Source organism: Pelmatolapia mariae, linkage group LG10_11, assembly GCF_036321145.2.
Source record: "Pelmatolapia mariae isolate MD_Pm_ZW linkage group LG10_11, Pm_UMD_F_2, whole genome shotgun sequence".
Taxonomy (NCBI): Eukaryota; Metazoa; Chordata; class Actinopteri; order Cichliformes; family Cichlidae; genus Pelmatolapia; species Pelmatolapia mariae.
In genome coordinates, this window is record NC_086236.1 from 67403440 (window position 1) to 67424614 (window position 21175).

Genomic DNA, 21175 nt, shown 5'->3' on the forward strand with positions numbered 1-21175 from the left:
CATGGACAAGAATGGCACAATAAAGCATGGTGGGTTGAGTCCAAGCTGGGAAAGTCAGACTCAGTCAGATATTTCCCTCAGCTCCTTCCCCTTTAAAGCTTTTTGCATGGATTTTATTAATTCCTACTTACAACAGTGGGATTGAACAGTATTTCAACTACACTAAACATTATGGAAAGAAAAACAGGTGGGAGGGACACAACAGTTCCCCTGTGGGGAACTGTTACAAGGCAGAGGCAAGAATAATGACATCAACTGGGATTTCATTTACACATTTTGTGTTGTGTTCAGCGGCGTAATCTGACATTGTTTCAAACAAAGTCAAAGTACATGTTTATGAAACCCTCTGAAATCAGAGATGAATAGTTTTAAAAAGTTTTATGTCAGTGTAGGTGAACACCTTTACATTCTTCTCTAGTTTAAATGAAAACATTCAGCAGCCTGTTGCCTTGAAAAGACTGAATGTAATTCACAATTTGTGAAGATTTTTTTTTTACTGTAACCCCGAAAAAAGAAAAAGGATTCAGAAAAATACTTGAAAAAAAACTTGAATCTTTGCAGCGTTTATTTAAACATTTAAAGAGGTAACCAGTCCCACTTAGTGTTCAGATCCACACTAAAAGTAACAGGCTGTTCTCATGGTTAATTGACTTTGGTAACAAAGGCCTTCATTATTAGATGTAATTGGTCATTAAGAGCAAATTAAACAACCATTTATGTAAACAACATTCATCTGGTGGAAGTGGTGAATATATTTGTATGACTGCATTTCAACAGTTTCTTTATTCTGATGACAAATTATCATAGAAATCATTGTTATATGAGTGTCAAAAATAGGTAACTGTGATAGATAACATAAATTAGTAAAACATACATTCTTTGAGAGATTGTGTGTTACGTTGTCTCCCCCTGGCGGATGTATTTGGACACACAGCCATAAACTGGATTTTTTTTAGCTCTTGCTTTGGTTCCTGTGGTTCATGAATTATGCAGCAGACTGGTTGCAGTCTCTGCATACTAACAGCTCTGCTGCTTCATCCTGAGCTCCTTTTATGATGACTGAATTGTGTTTCTGATGTTTTCTTCGTTTCAGGCAAATTTCTGTTATCGCAGAGCTCAAAGCCACACACAACATTCACCGATGTGATTTCAGATTTACAAAGTTTTTAATTGGGGCATCTCTAAGCAGCAGAGTGAGGTGGAGCAGCAGAGGTGTGAAGACTCAGATATTTCAAAATGAAGGCCAAAAAAAGATAATACTAAGCTAATAATTGTTCTTCTGAATAGGGAATAAGATTGAAATGGGTCCGTCTATTTCTAGACAGAATTTACAGCCAAATGTATGTGGACACATAAGTGTTTCAGAGCTATAAGCATTAATCTAGTGTTATTACATCATGCACTCCTCCAGGAAGGTTGTTCATAACATGCAGGAAAGGGATTTGTTCCTATTCAGGCATAGAAGCATTAGTTACACCCAACACATGTTAACAAGAATAACCTTTTAATTTAAATTCAACATAAACATTCATCTATATTACAGCAAGTCCTTATTCCCTGGGTGAAAGCCAAACATGATGGCGGTGTCAGTGACTCATTAGCGCTGGATGTGTCAGTCCAGACCTGTAAAAAAGACCATTTCTCACTGTGTGTCATTAACACTGTTTCAACATTACTGCACACCACAAACTGCCCAGCAGCCGATTCTATTTACAGCCCAAATTCACAGCAGTTACAGAATTTCGATCAGCAAACAGAAACGGCTTTCTTTCTTTGTCAATGCGGTCACAGTCTGCCTCCCAGTGGACAGACAGGAGAAGACACAGCATTTACTGTGATGTTGATTTAATTTGTTTAAATGATTCCCTTTAAAAAAAAAAAAAACAACAACAAAAAAAAAAGCACTCTCTCTGCAAGTGGTTTGCTTAACAAATAATGCCTATCAGAACAGCTTGGTATATATTTCTTTACAATGTTCACATTTATTGCTGTTTCCTACCAACTCTGGTCTGGTCTGGGTTTCTTACATTTCTGTTGATTATAGCTTCCATGTCGGCTTAGTTTCCTCTTACTGTTGTCAGCAACAGTCCAGTCACAGTGGTATGTACATATCAAACTAAACCTCTTACTCACCAGTCTTTCTTTGACCCCTGACAGGGCTCCTGTGGCTCCTGCTGGGCCTTTAGCTCTGCCGGGGCCCTTGAGGGACAGTTGGCCAAGCAGACCGGGCAGCTCGTTGACCTCAGTCCTCAGAACCTGGTGGACTGTGTTACAGAGAACGACGGCTATGGAGGAGGCTACATGACCAATGCCTTCCAGTATGTGAATGAAAATGGAGGCATTGACTCTGAAGCGGCCTACCCATATGTTGGACAGGTGAGCAACCCACTCTGCCAAACACACAACTAAACATGAAGTAGCTTATTGATCCGAGCGTTTCGCTTCAGTTCATTTCATGTAGTGAGTGCCACATTCTCTATAAACTAAGCACTTATATTTTAATATCACTGGGTGCTTGAACACATAAAGCTAAGCTGGTCTAAAGCAGTCAGGCAGGTTTTTTTTCCAAGTAATAAACGAGTATAATGTAGTTGGTGTTTGTTGTTTTTTAAGTGAGTGATTGCCCCACCCCTCCCAGTACTTAAGATAAGCTAGAAGTTTGTTCTGGTAAGGCACCCTTACAAAGAAGCTTTGCAAAAGTCTTTTAACCTAGTTGTTATAAATAATACCCAGTAATCAGCTGTTAGCTGCAGACACATATTGAAACTAAAACGGTGAAGAGGTTCTCACTTGGCTGTGAGGGTGCCACGTTTGTCCGCTTCACACGCTTCACCAACTACACGCAACAAGGACGAAAATATTCCATTTTGACAGTAAAGTAGCTGCAAACATCTTACCAGAGGGAGGTGATTCAGCAGAAATGATGAAGAGGAAACTCTCCCACAGCGTGAGCATAGTTTCCTCTTTAGTCATTTGGTAATATGAGAAGGAAGTACATCTGCTCGGTAATGATAAAAATCTATCGTCTCTCTATTGTTTGGCTAGTTGGAAGTGCACCAAACACATCATGTGATATAAGCATGTGACAGAAGAGTCACAAGGTACCAAAACCTTGCATAGCAAATATTTTGATTATTCATTTATACTATGATTATTAATTTGTTTTTATTGTCGGTTAATCAGTAATAACCATTGGATTAAAATTCGATATTCTACCTGAATATGATTACACTGTGAGGTAAGGACATGAAAAGTAGCAGCCTGATAAATCTGAGGTTTAAGTTTAGTTATTGTGGTTTATTGTTGCAGTTCTTCATTTTTATTAGTTGTTTTTTTTTTAGTCTGCTTTTCCCCAAACATAGCGATGACGTTTACAGTTTGCTGACACACAGTAGAAACTGAAAATCTTAAATATCAAGAATTGCCACTTTAAAAATCAGCAACAATCGGTTTTAGCATTTTCTCCTCCTTTGTCTTGCCTGCAGGATCAGACCTGCCGCTACAATGCATCAGGCATGGCAGCCCAGTGCAAAGGCTACAAGGAGATCCCAGTGGGTAATGAGCGCGCGCTGGCTGTTGCACTCTACAAAGTTGGTCCAGTGTCTGTAGGCATCGATGCACAACAGAGCAGCTTCCAGTTCTACAAGCATGGTCAGTGAACTTCTCATATGTCTGGTCAAATGAAATAGTTACCTGCACCTACTTCATATAAGGGAAGGAATAAAATCCTAGAATTTATAAGGGCCTGTTTAGCCAGAATATCTTTATTAAATATAAATTAAATCACCTAAACATGGAGTTCAAACCTTCATTTTGAGCAATAAACCTTAAATAAAAGTAAAATTAGGTTATAATGGTGTGAAAAAGCCAGTAAAACTGTTAAACCTAACACATCAACAGCTTTCTGGTTATATTCAACATTAAAAATTGTGCGAGGTACATAGTTTATGCACTGTTCAGTAATGCAGCTCAATCTTTGTTTCTTTGTCGTGAACCCAGGTGTTTACTAAGATCCCAACTGTAACAAAGATGACGTCAATCATGCCGTACTGGCAGTAGGCTATGGAGTGAACACCAAGGGGAAGAAGTACTGGATTGTCAAGAACAGGTGGGACATGTCACTTGTCTGAATGGCATCAGGTGGCTCAAATGTCAACTAAAATTAAGTGTTGGTTGGTTGTTGTTTTAATGTCATCTGTCAAAATGATAAGCTGAAATGCTGTTTGACTCCTGGCAATATGTCATCATCTCCGTCGTTCCATCTCCGACTCCATCTTTTGTCTTTTCTTCACAGCTGGGGTGAGGAATGGGGCAACAAGGGATACATCCTGATGGCATGTAACCATGGCAACCTCTGCGGCATCACCAACCTCGCTAGCTACCCCATCCTGTGAACAGATTACGGAAAATGAACGGGCTTTGCTTAGACTACTATAAGACAAATATACACTTGGAAATGTTCAGAGTAAATGTTCATTTCAACACATTTGCAACCACTACAGTACAATATGTTTGTTTACACAGTCTTTTCTAACAGGAAATGGAATTTGGAGTTACCGAACAGGTTCAATGAAAACAGGCATTAAATGTTTTTGAGTCTTAGATTCCAAAAAACACTTTTAAATCCTGTAGTTATCTCATGCCTGCAGACCTCTGCTGTGCTCTGGTTAATAAAGAAAAATATACCATTTTTTGTAATTTCAGGGCATGCCGTTGGTTGAATAAGCCTAATCCAAAGCACAGGCTTGTTTTATGCTGAAGTCGCAAGTTAAATCTACATATCTACATGGCACAACATACTTTTTCGTTTTACAGTATTTGACTGGTAGTCAGTGATAGTTTCAGTCCCTACTTTTACTTGCTTTCTGTGTGGAAAAAGGACAGGAAACATTGCTGTGCAATGGGAGCTACTCCTTTCCTGCTGGTAGTGTGAGTTCCTATAAATCTATAAAACTATTTTCTCTTGTGATCACAAGGACTTGTCGTTCTGTTCAGCACTTTTCCAATGATTACATTGTAAACAGATGTTTTCTATGAAATTGAATAAAGGGTTCATTTTGAATTTGAATGGCTCATTTGAATTATTTTATGTCAACACAGAAAAATCAGATTTAGAATCAGAATACTTTATTGATCCCTTGGGGAAATTATTTTTCGTTACAGTGCTCCATTATAAACAAACATTAACAAAGACAGACAATACACTAACTAAGAATAGCACAATATATACAGGCATATATATACATAAAAGTGACTCATTAAATAGCTGAAAAAGAAAATGTGCAAGAAGGGTGTAGCTGTTGCAGTAAACAGTGTGTTAAGTGGATGAGTTGTACAGGGAGATGGCCATAGGCAGGAATGATTTCCTGTGTCGTTCAGTGGTGCTTTTCGGTGATCTCAGTCTTTCAACATTGTCTTTATCTTGGACAACATCCGCCTCTCCGACACCACCTTGATGGAGTCCAGCTCCATCTCCACAACATTACTGGCCTTACGAATCAGTTTATCGAGTCTGTTTGTATCCGCGACCCTCAGCCTGCTCCCCCAGCATGCAACAGCACAGAGGATTGCACTGGCCACAACAGACTCATAGAAAATCCTCAGCATTTTCTGGCAGATGTTGAAGGACCTCAGTCGCCTCAAAAAATAGAGACGACTCTGGCCCTTTCTGTAAAGTGCTGTGGTGTTTTTAGCCCAGTCCAGTTTATTGTCAATGTGTACTCCAAGGTATTTATAGTCCTCCACAATGTCAACACTGACCCCCTGGATTGAAACAGGGGTCAAGTGTTTCCTGGTCTCCCTGAAGTCCACTATCAATTCCACTAGAGTCCACTAGAAATACAAACAAATATGGAAATAAGTAATGTAAAGATCAGGATATGCACTCAAAATACTTAATGGGTCTACACCATGTGGGCACTAAAGTAAGTCAGATGAAAGGTTTTAACTGTACAATAACTTAATGACACACCAAAACACCATAAACTATAATCATATGATACACTCAAACCCTGTGTGTTACATTTCCAGATTGTCTAAACAGGTCAGAAAATACTGGCAGCTTACACTGAAATCATGTCGTTTCCTTCTCTCGCCCCAATGGTCGCAGCAGATGGCTGCCCCTCCCCGAGCCTGGTTCTGCAGGAGGTTTCTTCCTGTTAAAAGGGAGTTTTTTCCTTCCCATTGTCACCAAAGTGTTTGCTCATAGGGAGTCATATAATTGTTGGGTTTTCTCTGTATGTATTATTGTAGGGTCTACCTTACAATATAAAGCACCTTAAGGCGACTGTTGTTGTGATTTGGCACTATATATATAAAATTGAATTGAATTAAATCATGTCAGTTTTAAACACTGTTGTAATGGAAGCCAGGGCTTCATTTGGTTTCTTAGTGCCTGCGTGAAAGAAACACAGTAACACAAATAGTTACAGTTACAGTTCATACATTCACTGTACACCTTACTGGGTACACTTAGTAATTGGTTGGATCCCATTTTGCTTTTAGAACTTAAAAGGCTGTGGCACTTGCTCAACAGTACAAAGTGGAAACATCTCCCACACCACTGTAAGACCACTAGGCTGAACCGTTGATAGAAGGCAGATTGAATCAATTTTTTTCATGTTGTTTAAGTCAAATTCTGACCCGACCATCTGAATGAGGCAGCAGAAACTGAGACCCATCACATTCGAACAATATTTTTCCAATTTTCTATGATCCATTTGTAGTGATGTTGTGTGAACTGTAGCCTCAGTTTCCTTTTCCACTGGTACTCCACTGTGGCCCCATGCTGTTTTAACTGTGTTACGACTGCTGTCGTAACTTTGTCTAAAATACAAATCTCAGTGTGCAGGTGCTTCTCTGTAATTGGTGGATCCGGAGGACGGACCATACAGATTGGCTAACTAGCTGGAGATGACTTATATGATGAAACTGCTATTCATCCATCCTCGGCTCATGCCACTCTAACCCCCATGACTATATTCATGTAGGAAAATGAGTGACGTTTGTATTTTTTCGGCCATAGTTGGCACCACAAGGAGTTTGCATTAATGATTATTATGTATGTTGTCCTGAATTACTCTATAAAAGCATGTAGTGTTGTGAAATCCATTGCTTGAACTTATATGTTCATGACTGAAATGCATGATTTGGTTTGTTCCTCTTTCAGGTTTCTGTGTTCATCCAACAGCAGACTGCCTGAAAACGTACTGACCTCATGATCTTTCATTTAGAGCTGACAGGTCAAATATTTATTTTAACCTTCACTTCTGTCCAGAACCACTTATTCCTGAAACTGCAGAATGAACTTCCAAGATTTTTAATGACCTTCCTGACCTTTCTGATGAGTTTCAGTGAATTAAATACAAAATTTTAATGAGTGTATTGCCATAATTTTCCATTCTCCAAGTTTTCCATTTCCTTATTTCTAACCCTCAGAGAAAACTGTCATTTGCACACATGATAGTCTCATAGCAAGGTTAATATGGGTAGCTACAGCTAAAATTATGATTTTATGCCATTCTGTACAAAACTCACTGAGATGAAATGAAAACTCAAAGGAAATATTGTTGGAAATATCTTTGTCAGCTTGGTCGAATTTGTAATTTCAAGAAAGGAATTGTGGCATATGAAACATGACTGTGAGATACCTTCTTTGACAAAGCGGTGTGCTTCTGTTGTGTTTATTCTGAACTTTAATCTTGCCTCTGCCATACTAATATAAAACAGAAACATAACTCTTAATCTAATAAGAAGCTAAACTAAAACATAAAATAATAACGAGGAAACCCTAATCTGGAAATTAACCCAACTACACTGCACTAAAGATAAATAAATTAATAAATTAAAACTAAAAAACTTGATTGCTCATAGGGTGTAATGAAAAGGCTAAATGTGGGAAGTAAGACACTTTTAATGTGCATTAAAATGTTGAGTGTGTGTACTTGTCATACTTTCCGAAAATGTGCAATTCTGTGGTTCAATTTTTGGGAAAACGTCTGTGTTTTTGTTGTGTTTTTTGTTTACCTTCTATTTTATGTTTTATGCGTTCAACTATTCCTCCCCTGCACTGTGAGGAAAACGGCGTAGCTTTTACTTTCGAAAGAGGAAGAACTGCGAGAGAACATGTGACACTTTGTTCTTAAATAATAGCAACAAGGAAACGCAGTCAGACTGGGTTTCCGCGCAGCAAAGATGAGTCCGATTAATCAAGGCAAGCGAAACACTTTCCAGTAATACTTTAATAGCTTTCGTAGAAATATTAATGGCTGGTAAAACAAAAAGGGGGACATCGCCCCATAAAACGCTTGATGTTTCAGTTTACTTTTACTTTCGTTTTTGTAGTTTTCAAAGACTTTTTTTTGTTCAGGCTGCAGGTGTGTTCAACGATAGAAATATATTGTAACCTTGTTATAATGTCATCGCAGTGAAGTAAAGTGTGTCTATAATGTTAAATAATTGTAGAAAAAGAAAATATCCAAACACATTCGGTGTATTTTTAGTATATCCTTATGTAATTACACCATAGAAATGAAGGCTGTGTTGTACAACTACGCTGTAGCATTTGTTTAGTAAAACAATTTAAAAGTAATATAAAACCGGAATTCTTCGTTTTTGTATTTGTATTTATGAAACTGACAACAAAACGAAGCGGAAAAAAGAGCCAGTCAAAGTGCTTTTGGGTAAAAGTCCAAGTACAAACGGAGTAGATGGCTTACTTAAATTGCTTTAAATCGCATACATTAGTATGAGAAGCCTGGTGAGTTATACATTCTGGTTAAAAAATATTATATACATCATATCACATTTAGGTTATACACTGAGGGTCTTGTGTGTATTGTTTGAAGAGGGTCCTCTTCCCAGTTGAGAACTGTACCAGGTGTTAAAGGTGGAGCTTCATACTTTTTGCTTGTTCATAAGTTTCACTTCAGGTCTTGTGACTGTGGAGTCATTTTGAAAATTTTTCACAGCCTTAAATATGTGGAAGTGATACTTGGGACTTCTCTTAACACAGAGACACTAAAGACACAGTGGTCTGTGCAAAAAGTTGGTTTTTTAAAAGTGACTTTTGCTATTAGTGATGAGAATTCCGGATCTTTCGCTCACTAAAAAGAGCCGGCTCTTTCAGCTCCCAACCGGCTCTTCAGGTTGTTTTGTTGCTTTAATTAATTTATTATCAACAACAATATAAAATTATGTACAAAAGAAATTACTAATGTAAAAAACCGTGGTTTTATTTATATGTTTACATTTAAATATATACAGTGGCCCCTAGAGACAAAGCTTGTACAAACTCCAAAAAGCACATAAAAACTCTGAAGCATTTACAAACCCCAAAACACATTTCTAGCGTTAACTGAACTTCCAAAACAGAGCTACCCAGATCACTTAAATTACACAATTGAAAGCATGTGTGTATTGTTTGTGTATTTATACACAAGCACTCATATATATATTCAAATAATTTTAAAAAAAATTGTTCATTTACCTGTTACTACCACACACCAAATCCAGTCCTTGGTACTTCTTGGCATGTGTAGCTACTAGGTAACAAAAGCTCAATACTGCCCCTAGCATCCTGGAGCACTTCCGTTGTATTTTGGAGTTTGTACGTGCTTCTGAGTTTGCACGTGTTTTGTCTCTAGGGGCCACCGTAAATATACTTTTATTTATTCACTCCACATAAAATGTAATAAATAAATACAAAAAACAACTATTTACATTTCAACTTTTAACTATTTAAACTTTCAGCTTTAAAGTGAAACAACACAAAACACCACAAACCACAACACAATTAAATATAGATTAAAATATGCAAAACAAAAAGATCCACATTCTCTGTCATATAGGTCTACATGAATAAACTTTCTGAATCCTTTATCATCCACAACTGAAAATTGTGGATGATTACTATACCTTTCCAGTGTTGGGCAAGTTACTTTGAAAAAGTAATTAATTTTAGTTATTAGTTACTTCTTTAAAAAAGTAACTGAGTTAGTAATTGAGTTACAATATTCTAAAAGTAATTAAATATTTGAAAAGTAACTATTGCGTTACTTTAAAAAAATGTTTAACCCTCTGGGGTCCAGGATAACTACTTTTGATTTTCCCTCCACATTTTACCTTTAAAAACTATTTACTTTGCCTTGTTTGGTATCATCCTTTTCAGCACAACCTCATGTGTATTAACATAATTGATCTAAAATCAGACAAAAAACATAAAATCAGAGTAGAAAAAGTTATATTTTTTACTGTAACAACCACAAACATCTTTAATGAATCATATTTCATAACTTTAAATGCAAATATAAATTGCCAATTTTAAAATCCTATGCACAAGTTTTGCAAACAACAAAGTTATTTGCATCCATTTACCTTTTACCTTGATTTTTTAAATAACCATTTCAAACTATTTACAGAAAAATCAGCTGTTCTGCATTCAATATGATGCCACACAAATTATTTGTGCCACTCCAAAAAATAATTTCTGTCCACTATGAAGGAGAACATCACAGCCTGATACCTGCAGGTCTGACAGCAGCAGGTGTATCACTCCTGTTTCTACCTGGAGACAGCAGTCGCCTCATTGTTCTGACACACAACACAAAACTATCCACAACACTACACAAGACAACACATTAACTACACACCCCTCACATCTCAAATCTCTCTCTCTCTCTGCGTCACTCCTGCCCGTTTTTTGTTTTGTTTTTTTATTTTTTGCTCATAAGAGAGTGCTTGCTAGCGCTGTCCTTAGACAGTAAACGTGATGGTAAATGGCCTGTATTTGTATAGCGCTTTACTAGTCCCTACGGACCCCAAAGCGCTTTACACATCCAGTCATCCACCCATTCACACACACATTCACACACAGGTGATGGCAAGCTACGTTGTAGCCACAGCCACCCTGGGGCGCACTGACAGAGGCGAGGATGCCGGACACTGGCGCCACCGGCCCCTCTGACCACCACCAGTAGGCAACGGGTGAAGTGTCTTGCCCAAGGACACAATGACCGAGACTGTCCAAGCCGGGGCTCGAACTGGCAACCTTCCAATTACAAGGCGAACTCCCAACTCTTGAACCACAATCGCCCCGTGATTAAACGATTGAGGACAAAACGCCGCGTATATATAGTTTATCATGACTCTGGTTTTACGTGGCCTATCAACACAATTTAAATCACCTTGTTGCTTTGTCTTTAAGTGGTCATGTGATTGGCTTACCACGACTACTTTATTCTTCCTCAGTCAAACAGCAGCACTCATGCCATTGTTTTGCCCCCTTAGCTCCAGGTGTTGTGCTAGACAGTGATCGTGATTACCGTTCGGGGAGCGCGCAGCTGCTTAAAGCTGTAGCGTCCAGATTACTTACAGCTACTTCCGTGCAACTGATATAAGATGGTAAGCTGAACACAGCTTCAACCGTCTGTTTGTTGAAAAATAGTAACTGACCGCATTTCCTTTTAATAACTGTAACGGCGTTGTAATGATAGGAACAGTAATTAGTTAGATTACTCGTTACTGAAAAAAGTAACGTCGTTACTTGTAACGCCGTTATTCCCATCACTGTACCTTTCTGATGTGACGTTGTTGTCCCAGCTCTCTTTCTCTCTCTCTTCCTCCCGCTCTGTTCCTGTGCTACTGCGAGTTTAACTACCGCCCCTCCCCCCTCCCCCCTCTGCCCAGCGCAAGCGCAAGCACAAGGCTCACATGCGGAGTGAAGCGGAAAAAAAGTGTGAGAGAAAGGGTGAGAGAAAGAAAAAAAAAACCCACGGCTCCCAATAAGAAGCCGCCTTGCGTCGTTCACTTCAAAGAGCCGGCTCAAAGAGCAATTTCATTCGCGACTGACACAACACTAGTTGCTATGTAGATGAGGCCAATGAGCCACCTCGGTTTAAAACCCCTGGAGACAACATCAGCACCGATTATAATCTGGTAACATGCTTAAACTCTGAGTTCAAACAACAGTTTTCAGTGGAATCACTTCAATGTCTACAGTTTTGTATATCTGATCTTAGTCATTGTAAGAAAACTTTCCAAACACTCTCCCCTTTGGTATTTTGAGACCTTTTTGTTGATTTTAGTACATGCTGATATGTTTATGCCCTGTTTCTGAGAAGCAGAGGTGACCTAGATCAGTTTGGTTTAGATTTATTGCCAGCAATCTGATAACAAGTGACGTAAAGTAAAATTGTGGAAAAAAATGCCTTTTCATTTGGGAAAAATAACCATGGATGTATCTAGAAAAATAATTGTGGCCTCTTTTGACCCTTTAGAATTACTAAACGCCTGTCTCCATCTTTTTGTTGTTCTCTTTTTGTCAGTATGTAAAACAGCATTGAAAATATTTTGGCCTGTGTCGTGCCAGAGTCTCTGTGTGTGGTTTTTATGAAACTAAGGTCTGTTTCTGACTGGAAACTTGAACTTTCTGCCAGGCAGGTTGTTTTCTCAGTGTGTTAGTGAGCATCAGTCTCATCAAAGGTCAGGTGACATCCTGTCTTCAAGTGTCATTGTCTCTATGTGTGTGTTTGCAGGCCTGCTGTTGCTGCTCACCTCCCTGTGTGCTGGGGCAGCAGCCATGTTTGAATCCACACTGGATGCCCACTGGGAGCTGTGGAAGAAGACACATGGGAAGAGCTACAAAAATGATGTATGTGACAAAAAGTAGTAGTAATAAATATTTTTTTAGAAAGTGTTATATTTGTACAAACGCTGCAAAATGCTTATAATTAACTTATACAGCATTTTCCCCTCATCTGCTCTTTCTTTATGTGAGGTGGAGGATGCTCACCGCCGGGAACTGTGGGAGAATAACCTGAAGATGATTACCGTGCACAACCTGGAGGCCTCAATGGGACTTCACACCTATGAACTGGGCATGAATCACATGGGAGACCTGGTGAGACATTCTCTTGCTTCATTAATGTTTTTGATTTATGATAATTTTTATTCATTAATGGTGATTGTATTAATGATGTTGAAAAGGTTAACAGAATTAAAGCTGATCTGTCTTGAAGAGTAGCTATGAATAGATGACAGATTACTGGCAGAAAACTGAGGCTACAATTGTCTCAAAAGTCTTTGTGTTAAGGCCCCATAGAGTTACGTCAAAACACTTGACCATCATTTTCCACATTAAACCTCCACAGTGATGCTGGCTAGAAACCTCATGCCACAGTCATATTATCAGTTTCCACCTAACCCACAAAATACCTTTGTTTCACTTCCTGCTTGTACATGTACACTTCCACAGCTTGCATTTTCAGCTTCTGTAGAAGTATCCTATCATCCCCTTTGCTGTTTCTCATGTTTAAACCAATGAATGAGAAGCTAGATATTTAGATTGATTGATGACCCACAAATTGGAAAAGATAAAGTCTGGTGAGATGGGGCTCTGGAAAATTATTCTGCACGATCTGATATCGTCGTGTTGGTGTTGTTCCCAGATCATCATACTAAATGTTGTTCCAGGATCAACATTGCAAGTGACCAATCAGAATGTTGTAACGTCATACTTTTGCGACTTCGGGAAAAACCGCCGTAAAACAAAAAACTGTACTTAAGCTGCGAGAAACCACCTCTGTCCACCGATCAACTGACCCTGACCCTAACCCTTTAATAAACGGTAAGCAGAATTGATATTGTCCTTGCAACATTGGAATTTCATAAATGCACGAATGGCTTGGCGCGCAAAAGAATAACGTCACAAGAATGTGATTGGTCACTTGCAATGTTGAACCTGGAACAACATTTTCATGATGATGTGGGAACAACACCAACACGCCGATATATTCTTGAGGTGAAAAATCAAGCTTAAATCAAAAAGACAGCCACCATGGCCTTTTTGTTGTCTTGTGACATGTTTGGTCTTCCTGTTGACACGTCATGTTAGTGCTTGGAGTGAGACAGTTGTTTTTTTGTTATGGGACTTCATGTTTCTGGCTTCCCTATTTTTTGTTTTCTGTGTTCCCCTTTCTCTGTCTTTATGTTCCGTGTCAGTTTTCATGTTTCAGTGTCTTCATATTTTGTATTTAGTGTCTTTTGAGTGCTTTATCAATTGATGGAGGTTAGATACCTCTAACAAAAACAAATACAAGTCAAGCAGGCTAATATTAAACATATGTTGGGGCACAAATGTATAGTTTCACATTGCTAATTTTATCTCAGGTGTTTTCATTTATTCAGTTAGCATTCATAACATTTCAATATGCTGTGGTAACACTTAAACTGAGTTTAAAAAAAACTATCAAATATTCAAAAAATAAATTATGGTACCTTTGCTTTAACTTTTTGCAGAATATAAATTAGCAACATTAACTAGTAAAGCACCAAGCTTTACCTTTAACCCTTTGGCTCTTCTAACTTTTCTTTCCTGATTAGTTGCAGTTTTGGTTCTGGCCTTTGAGACTTGACTGGAGTAATGAGATGATTTCTCCTCTTAGCTCAAATAATCATCAGGCTGACTAGGATTTATTCTCCAGTCAAGACCCTACAGTATATTCCTGAGCTAACTTAATGAATAACCAAAGCACTCAGACTGCATACTGGAATCTCAACCGTTGTCTGGTCAGTGACCTGCTTCACCTTAGTCTATGTTGGAGAATGTTTTTGAGCATTCAGACAGAACTGAGTCCCTTCTGTTTATTTATTGACTTCATCTATACCAAAAGAAACAAATTGAAAAGGACAGACACAGATTACTGTATATAAAGTGGACAGTGAAACATGTTTACCTTTTTTAACACATTGGTTTTACTTTGCATACTGTCAAGAGTGTTATTAGGGCATTTTTTTTAATATGTGCTCATGAAAATCTGAAATGGTAGTTATTTGTTTACATATGATCTCGTGCAACAGCAGGAACAGCAAGCTGAAACTCTTCTCTTTTTTGACTGCTCTCTCCATTCCGTCAATATTAAAAAGGCTCTTATTGTCCTGGAGAGGTTATCCACAATCAACAAATAATTAATACTTATGATTAGTTTGAGGAAAACAAATATTTTAAAATGTTCCCAGTCTTTGGGAACATATAAAATGATTGTAGCAAAAATCAACAAAAACTTGAATAATAATATAGCATTTTCATGAATTAAAAATCTCAAGTGCTTTTTATTATTTAATTGAAAGCAACATCAAAAAACTGTCAAAATAATCCTACATCCATTAAAAGAACTGGAATTTCTGTATTCAGACAGAAAAGCTGATTGTAACAGATATTTGTGTCTCATTCCATAATTTGTGTTCTTCCTCCTAGACAGAAGAAGAGATCCTGCAGTTTTTTGCCACTCTCAAACCTCCCACTGGCATCCAGAGGGCGCCATCTCCCTTTGCAGGAGCATCAGGTTCTGGCATACCAGACACTGTGGACTGGAGAGAGAAGGGTTATGTCACCAGTGTCAAGATGCAGGTAAAAAAGAGTTCATTTAAATCAGGGTTTGTGTATTAGTGCTGCTGAGAAGAATCAGTTCAATGTTTGCGCGAGAAGAATTTCACCACATCCACTTTTACTACTACGAAGAAGATCACTCCCTCTCGTTTACTAAACCCTGAAAGTTCTCTGGGGTTTTTTTGTTTGTTATTTTTTTATGTTGTGTCATAGTTTCACACCCCAAAAAAGGTGTAACACTGTTGAAAGAAAAAAAAAACAGAACGCAGTGATTTGCAAATCTCATAAACCTGTACTGTATTCACACTAGAACATTGCAGTCATCACTGTTTTAAATCAGTGCATATTTATATTTTTGAATTTGTTTTATATGATTTGATAAGATTATAAAATAAATCATGTATGTTAGATAACAGGATATTGAGATGTTCAAAGTCTTTACAATTTTATGTTGAGGAACATTCTTCTAAAAAAAATTTCACAGTTCATATAAACAGTTTTTGAAAATTGGTGAACCCCTGACAGTTTTTACTTCTGACAAACTCTGCCTCTCTAAGATGTTTTTAATGCCCAATGATGTCACTGACCTGTTGCCAGTAACCTTATTATTTGCAAAGTGTTCTTCCAGCTGTTTCTTTGTAGCCTTCCCAGCCTTTGGTTGTCGGTGGCCTAAATTTTTTGAGACAACGTTCGCTACCATGAAATGCAGAATGCGCTAATATCTGACATGAAATAGTATGAAATAGTTTTTATGTTCTACTGTAAATGAAATATTGGATTTGAAAATCATTGCATTCTGTTTGTAATTACATTTTACACAGCGGTCCAATATTTTTGGAATTGGAGTTATAAAAAGTGCTTCTGTGCTCTTAAAGTGGACATTTAGAGGAAGATTTAAGAATATGAGCATGACATTAGTAGTTTGTTGTTTTTTTTTTGTTCAGGGTGCTTGTGGAGCTTGCTGGGCCTTCAGTGCAGCAGGGGCCCTGGAAGGTCAGTTAGCCAAGACAACAGGAAAGCTGGTGGATCTCAGTCCCCAAAACCTGGTGGATTGTTCTCGCAAATATGGTAACGAAGGCTGCAACGGAGGCTACATACGCCGAGCTTTCCAATATGTCATCGACAACCATGGAATTGACTCTGATGCTTCATACCCATATATAGGACGTGTAAGTAAACATACATGCATGTGTGACCTTATGTGCACACTTCTGTGCTAAAAGAATATTCAGCACTTATCTAAGTGATAATTCCAAGGCAAAAACAAAATCTCAGTTAAAATAGTAATTCATCACAATCCCTGTCACCCTCCTTTCATTAATCATCTCCAGGTTAGTAGGGAAGGTACAAATATTAAACATATGAGAAGCAAGTACCCGTGAGAAAGGTACCTTCCTCAGCATCTCTACACACTGCTCCCCGGACACTGGATTGGTGGCTGCTTCACTGAGTGAATGATTAAATGCAGTGGACTAATTTCCAATGGGATTAATAAAGTGTACCTCCTTCTTCGTTAACATAAGGCCAAATATCGAAATTCATTATTTACAACAAAAATAGAGTACACAGTAGTTATTTTTTGCTCATAAAGATAAACATAAAATAGGATTATATTATGATTATATAAAGAAAAACATGTCTTAGTTTAAAATGTGTGTGTAGAAATAAAAACAATTTGTAACTTTTAATTAAGAAATGTTATGTTTTTAATAAAATCCTAATATAATCCTAGTTTATACCATCTTTATATTATATTCAATTAATAACAGATCTTAAATAATTTGAAATCAGTATATTCTGTTTTGTTGTCACTGTTCCCAACAAGCCAACTTTTACAAAACTTTTACAAAAATTTAAACACAGGACTCTAACACAAGCTTTACAAAATCCTGTATGAGACACCTAGGTGGGTGTATAAACACCAGCAAGAAGTTGAGTCCGATGCTTCAGGCTGTAGACAGCAACACTCACACTTGTCTATGGTCAGCTGTTAACGTCTCTTTGGAGCAACAATAAATTAATCGGAGCGGACAACATGTTTGTCCTCCAGGCTTTATGTAGTTCGCTGTTGTTTGTGTGGAGGAGGAGGCCAGTTCTGAGACGTTTCAACAGACTGTTCCAGCCTCGCGGGGGTGGCAATGTTTTTAATTTAACCAAAAGAAAATTTAAAAAAACAAAAACAAAACAAGAACTTTGTAATGTAAAATACTCAGTGAGTATCCTGACCAAAAATATGAAGCATGGAAATTATGACAATATCTATGTAGTTTGCAACAGTCTTTAGGTTTATTTTTGTCCTGAAGTGCAAATTATGACACCACTGACTTTCTCCTTTGAGAAGTGAGATGCAGTCCAATCAACGGAGAGCCTACAAAACTAAAGGAGTGATTTTAACAAAGTGGTGTGTATAATCAAAAAATCACACATATAATCACAGCTTTGCCAAACTATCATTTATGTGTCAAAGGTCACATCCCCATGGGCCACTCAACTGAGTTCAAAAACCTAGTTAATGAATGGGAGTGAAATTTATATTTTCAGTTTGCTGGTGCCCCTACCAATTCTCCAATTCTGCCTAAGGCCTGCCCTGTATGTTGTAAAACAAGAATATTTTTAGATTTTTTTAATGTGTATGAAGTTCTTTCCTGACTGCATCAGATCCTTTAACATTTTTTTCTTTAACTTCAGGATGATCAGTGCCACTACAACCCAGCAACCCGTGCTGCCAACTGCTCCAGTTACCAGTGTCTGCCTGAAGGAGATGAGGATGCTCTGAAGCAGGGTCTTGCCACCATTGGACCCATTTCAGTGGCAATTGATGCTAGGCGGCCCAAGTTTATTTTATATAGGAGTGGTAAGATACACTTCATCGGATGCAAAGTATATGGAAAAACTGTTTTAAAATGTTTGGAGGATGAAGGAGTTTTTTTTCGTTTTTTAGAAGACAAATTTGAGTTCAGTTTTCCTGGAAATTATTATTTATGGCTGCTTAGAAAACTTTAATGAGATTGATAATTTCTTCTTATAATTTCAGGAGTGTATAATGACCCATCATGCACTCAGGATGTGAATCACGCTGTGTTAGCTGTGGGATACGGCACTCTGAATGGACAAGACTACTGGCTCGTAAAGAACAGGTGAGACATTTTCACTGATTTCTCTTGAATCTGTCTTTTATATACAAAGTGATTTCATGGACAGGGCCTCTATTGTCTTCCACCATCTGTTCACTGATGTGGTGCATTCTGGAGGACTCTAGAAGACAAATAAGAAGTGAAAGAGAGAAGTCAGGGCTTTTTAAAAAAGTACATATCATCAACACGCAAAAACTGATTGTTACATTCGTTCAGGCGTTCAGTTTTTGCTGACAGGACTAGTGGTAATCTTAAAGTGATCGAAAAAAATCCTTTTAAAAAATGTAATTTTTCGTCAACTGTGTGGCAATTGGACAAAGTTATTAAACTAAATTAAAGTTAAGTTTAATTACATTTTATAATTATGTAATGCATGAAAAAATCAATTTCAAAATAGTATAGCTGTCAAATGTTTGGACAACCATCCCTCTTCTTCTTTCGCGGGTCATGGGGGCAGGAGCCTAAGCGGAGAAGCTTGTCCCGGGAATACCAAGGTATTCCCAGGCCAGCCGAGAGATAGTATCTCTCCACAGGGCCCTGGGTCTGCCCCAGGGCCTCCTCCCAGTGGGACATGCCCCGAACACCTCACCCAGGGGGGCACCCAGGTAGCGTCCTTGTCAGATGCCCGAACCACCTCAACTGGCTCCTTTTGTTGTGGAGGAGCAGCAGCTCTACTCTGAGCCCCTCCCGGATGGCTGAACTTCTCACCCTATAAGAGGGAGGCTAGCCACCCTTCAGAGGAAGCCCATTTCTGCCTCTTGTATCTCATTCTTTCGGTCACTGCCCACATCTAGTGACCATAGGTGTGGATAGGGACGTAGACTGACCGGCAAATTGAGAGCTTTGCTTTTAGACTCAGCTCTCTCTTTACCGCAACAGACCGATACAGCGTCTGCATCACTCAGCCGCAGCACCAATCCATCTGTCGATCTCCCACTCCCTTTTCCCATCAGTCATGAACAAGACTCCGAGATACTTGAACTCCTCCATTTGGGGCAAGAACTCGTCCCTGACCCGGAGTGGGCAGTCAGTCCTTTTCCCGGCTGAGGACCATTGCCTCAGATTTGGAGGTGCTGATTCTCATTCCCAAAGCTTCACACTCAGCTGCGAACTGTTCCAGTGTGAGCCGGAGGCCATCACCCGATGAAGCCAACAGAACCACATCATCTGCGAAAAGCAGAGATGACATTCTGAGACCACCCAAGTGAAATCCCTCCGCTACTTGGGTACGCCTAGGAATTCTGTTCATAATTTTTATGGACAGAATTCCTAGGTGTACCTAGCCCTTAGGTTACTAAGGGCTGCCCTGGCGAAGCCCATCACCCACCAGGAACAAGTCCAACTTATTGCTGGCTTTGCAGACCAAGAGCTGGTCAAGTGTTCCACGACCAGGACAAAAAAATGCATTTTTCCTTCTGTATCTGAGGTTCGACTAATGGACACATCCATTCATATGACATCCCTGTCCTTTGTTAATACTTAAATATAAAATATACTGAGTTAGATGTAAAAGTAGGAAGAAAGACAGTTTTGTTCATGTTTATTCAAAGATGAAAAAACAAATGTACCAGCTGCTAAAGTAAGTTCATTTTTAGAATTCATATGAACAAGCATTTAATCATCCACAGGACCGGGTTTTATCTTCTTTTGTTTTCTTTTTTAATAAAAACATAAAAAAACAAGATAAGAATGACTTAATACATCAATAACAAAATGTGAATTTTGAAAATATTTAATTACATTTAGCTGATAATTCATTATCTCAGAAGATTTTATTTATTTATTTTGTACTCTCCAGCTGGGGAACTTCCTTCGGAGATCAGGGATACATCCGGATGGCACGCAACCAGAATGATCAGTGTGGCATTGCTCTGGATGCCTGCTACCCCGTCATGTAACTGCAGAGGGAACTGAAATGAATCTCTTGCAAAATGAATATAAATGAATATATCATTTATGACTTTTTTTATTAAGTCTTCAAAAACTACAGCTTCAAACTAATACTTTTTGGTGCTTCTCTTGAAAAATTATATCTTGAGGAGGAATCATCATCACTGATTTTCTTTGACGTGTGACATTGTCGAAATGCTAATGTGTGTATCTCTGTGTGTGAGTGCTTGTATAAGAACAAAAAGTTCAAACTACTTGAAAGGTAAGGTTCAGCAATTGCTTTAAAAGATTTGATTTTTCTCAAGTTAAAGAAAAGTATTTATCCCCCAATGTTTACTTTGGTTAGCATTAACTACTAAATCAGGGGGTTACCAGAAGTATAGACATCTGTTCAAGGTTACAAGGTTTAATTAAAAATCTTTCTATATCTGTGGTAAAAAGTTGTGAATTTACTGGATGTTTAGCGCTGGACTACTGTATATTTTATGACATGAGTGAAATTAAGATTAAATTCACAACACAACATGTACTGCTGCTTTGTTGTTGACACTTATATTATGTAATCAGACTCAATGTAAAAATAAAAAGTTTTCCTAAAATCTGGTTCCTTATTCACAAAATAATGAATACGGAATTATAATATTTAAATTTAAGGGTGTCATGGTGCTGGGTCTGTTACTCAGTGTTTATGTCTTTGGACTTTTGGCCTTGTTTTCTTACAATGGTAGTGATTTATGTTTCTTAGTCCTTTTCTGGTATTACTTAG

The 21175-nt window shown here is 38.2% G+C and overlaps 2 protein-coding genes across 3 annotated transcripts in view; both read left to right on the forward strand.

Moving 5' to 3' along the window:
* LOC134637382 (cathepsin S-like) overlaps window positions 1-20993 on the forward strand; it is a 31848-nt gene extending 10855 nt beyond the window's left edge. Inside the window, exons 1-8 of one of the 2 annotated variants that reach the window (XM_063487795.1) lie at window positions 8133-8212; window positions 12534-12649; window positions 12776-12898; window positions 15254-15406; window positions 16330-16554; window positions 18074-18239; window positions 18420-18522; window positions 20318-20993. In XM_063487795.1, the coding sequence (XP_063343865.1) occupies window positions 8194-8212; window positions 12534-12649; window positions 12776-12898; window positions 15254-15406; window positions 16330-16554; window positions 18074-18239; window positions 18420-18522; window positions 20318-20417 (1005 nt within the window). In that variant the 5' untranslated portion in view covers window positions 8133-8193 and the 3' untranslated portion in view covers window positions 20418-20993. Of the gene's footprint in view, window positions 1-8132; window positions 8213-12533; window positions 12650-12775; window positions 12899-15253; window positions 15407-16329; window positions 16555-18073; window positions 18240-18419; window positions 18523-20317 lie in introns of those variants that run through there. The other variant, XM_063487796.1, reaches the window with a different exon arrangement.
* On the forward strand, window positions 1578-4394 carry LOC135933650 (cathepsin K-like). Its single transcript, XM_065471776.1, is given in 5 exon segments — window positions 1578-1589; window positions 2158-2376; window positions 3486-3651; window positions 4000-4108; window positions 4295-4394. Coding segments are annotated over 5 exon segments (606 nt in total).
* Window positions 20994-21175: the final 182 nt, after the last annotated feature.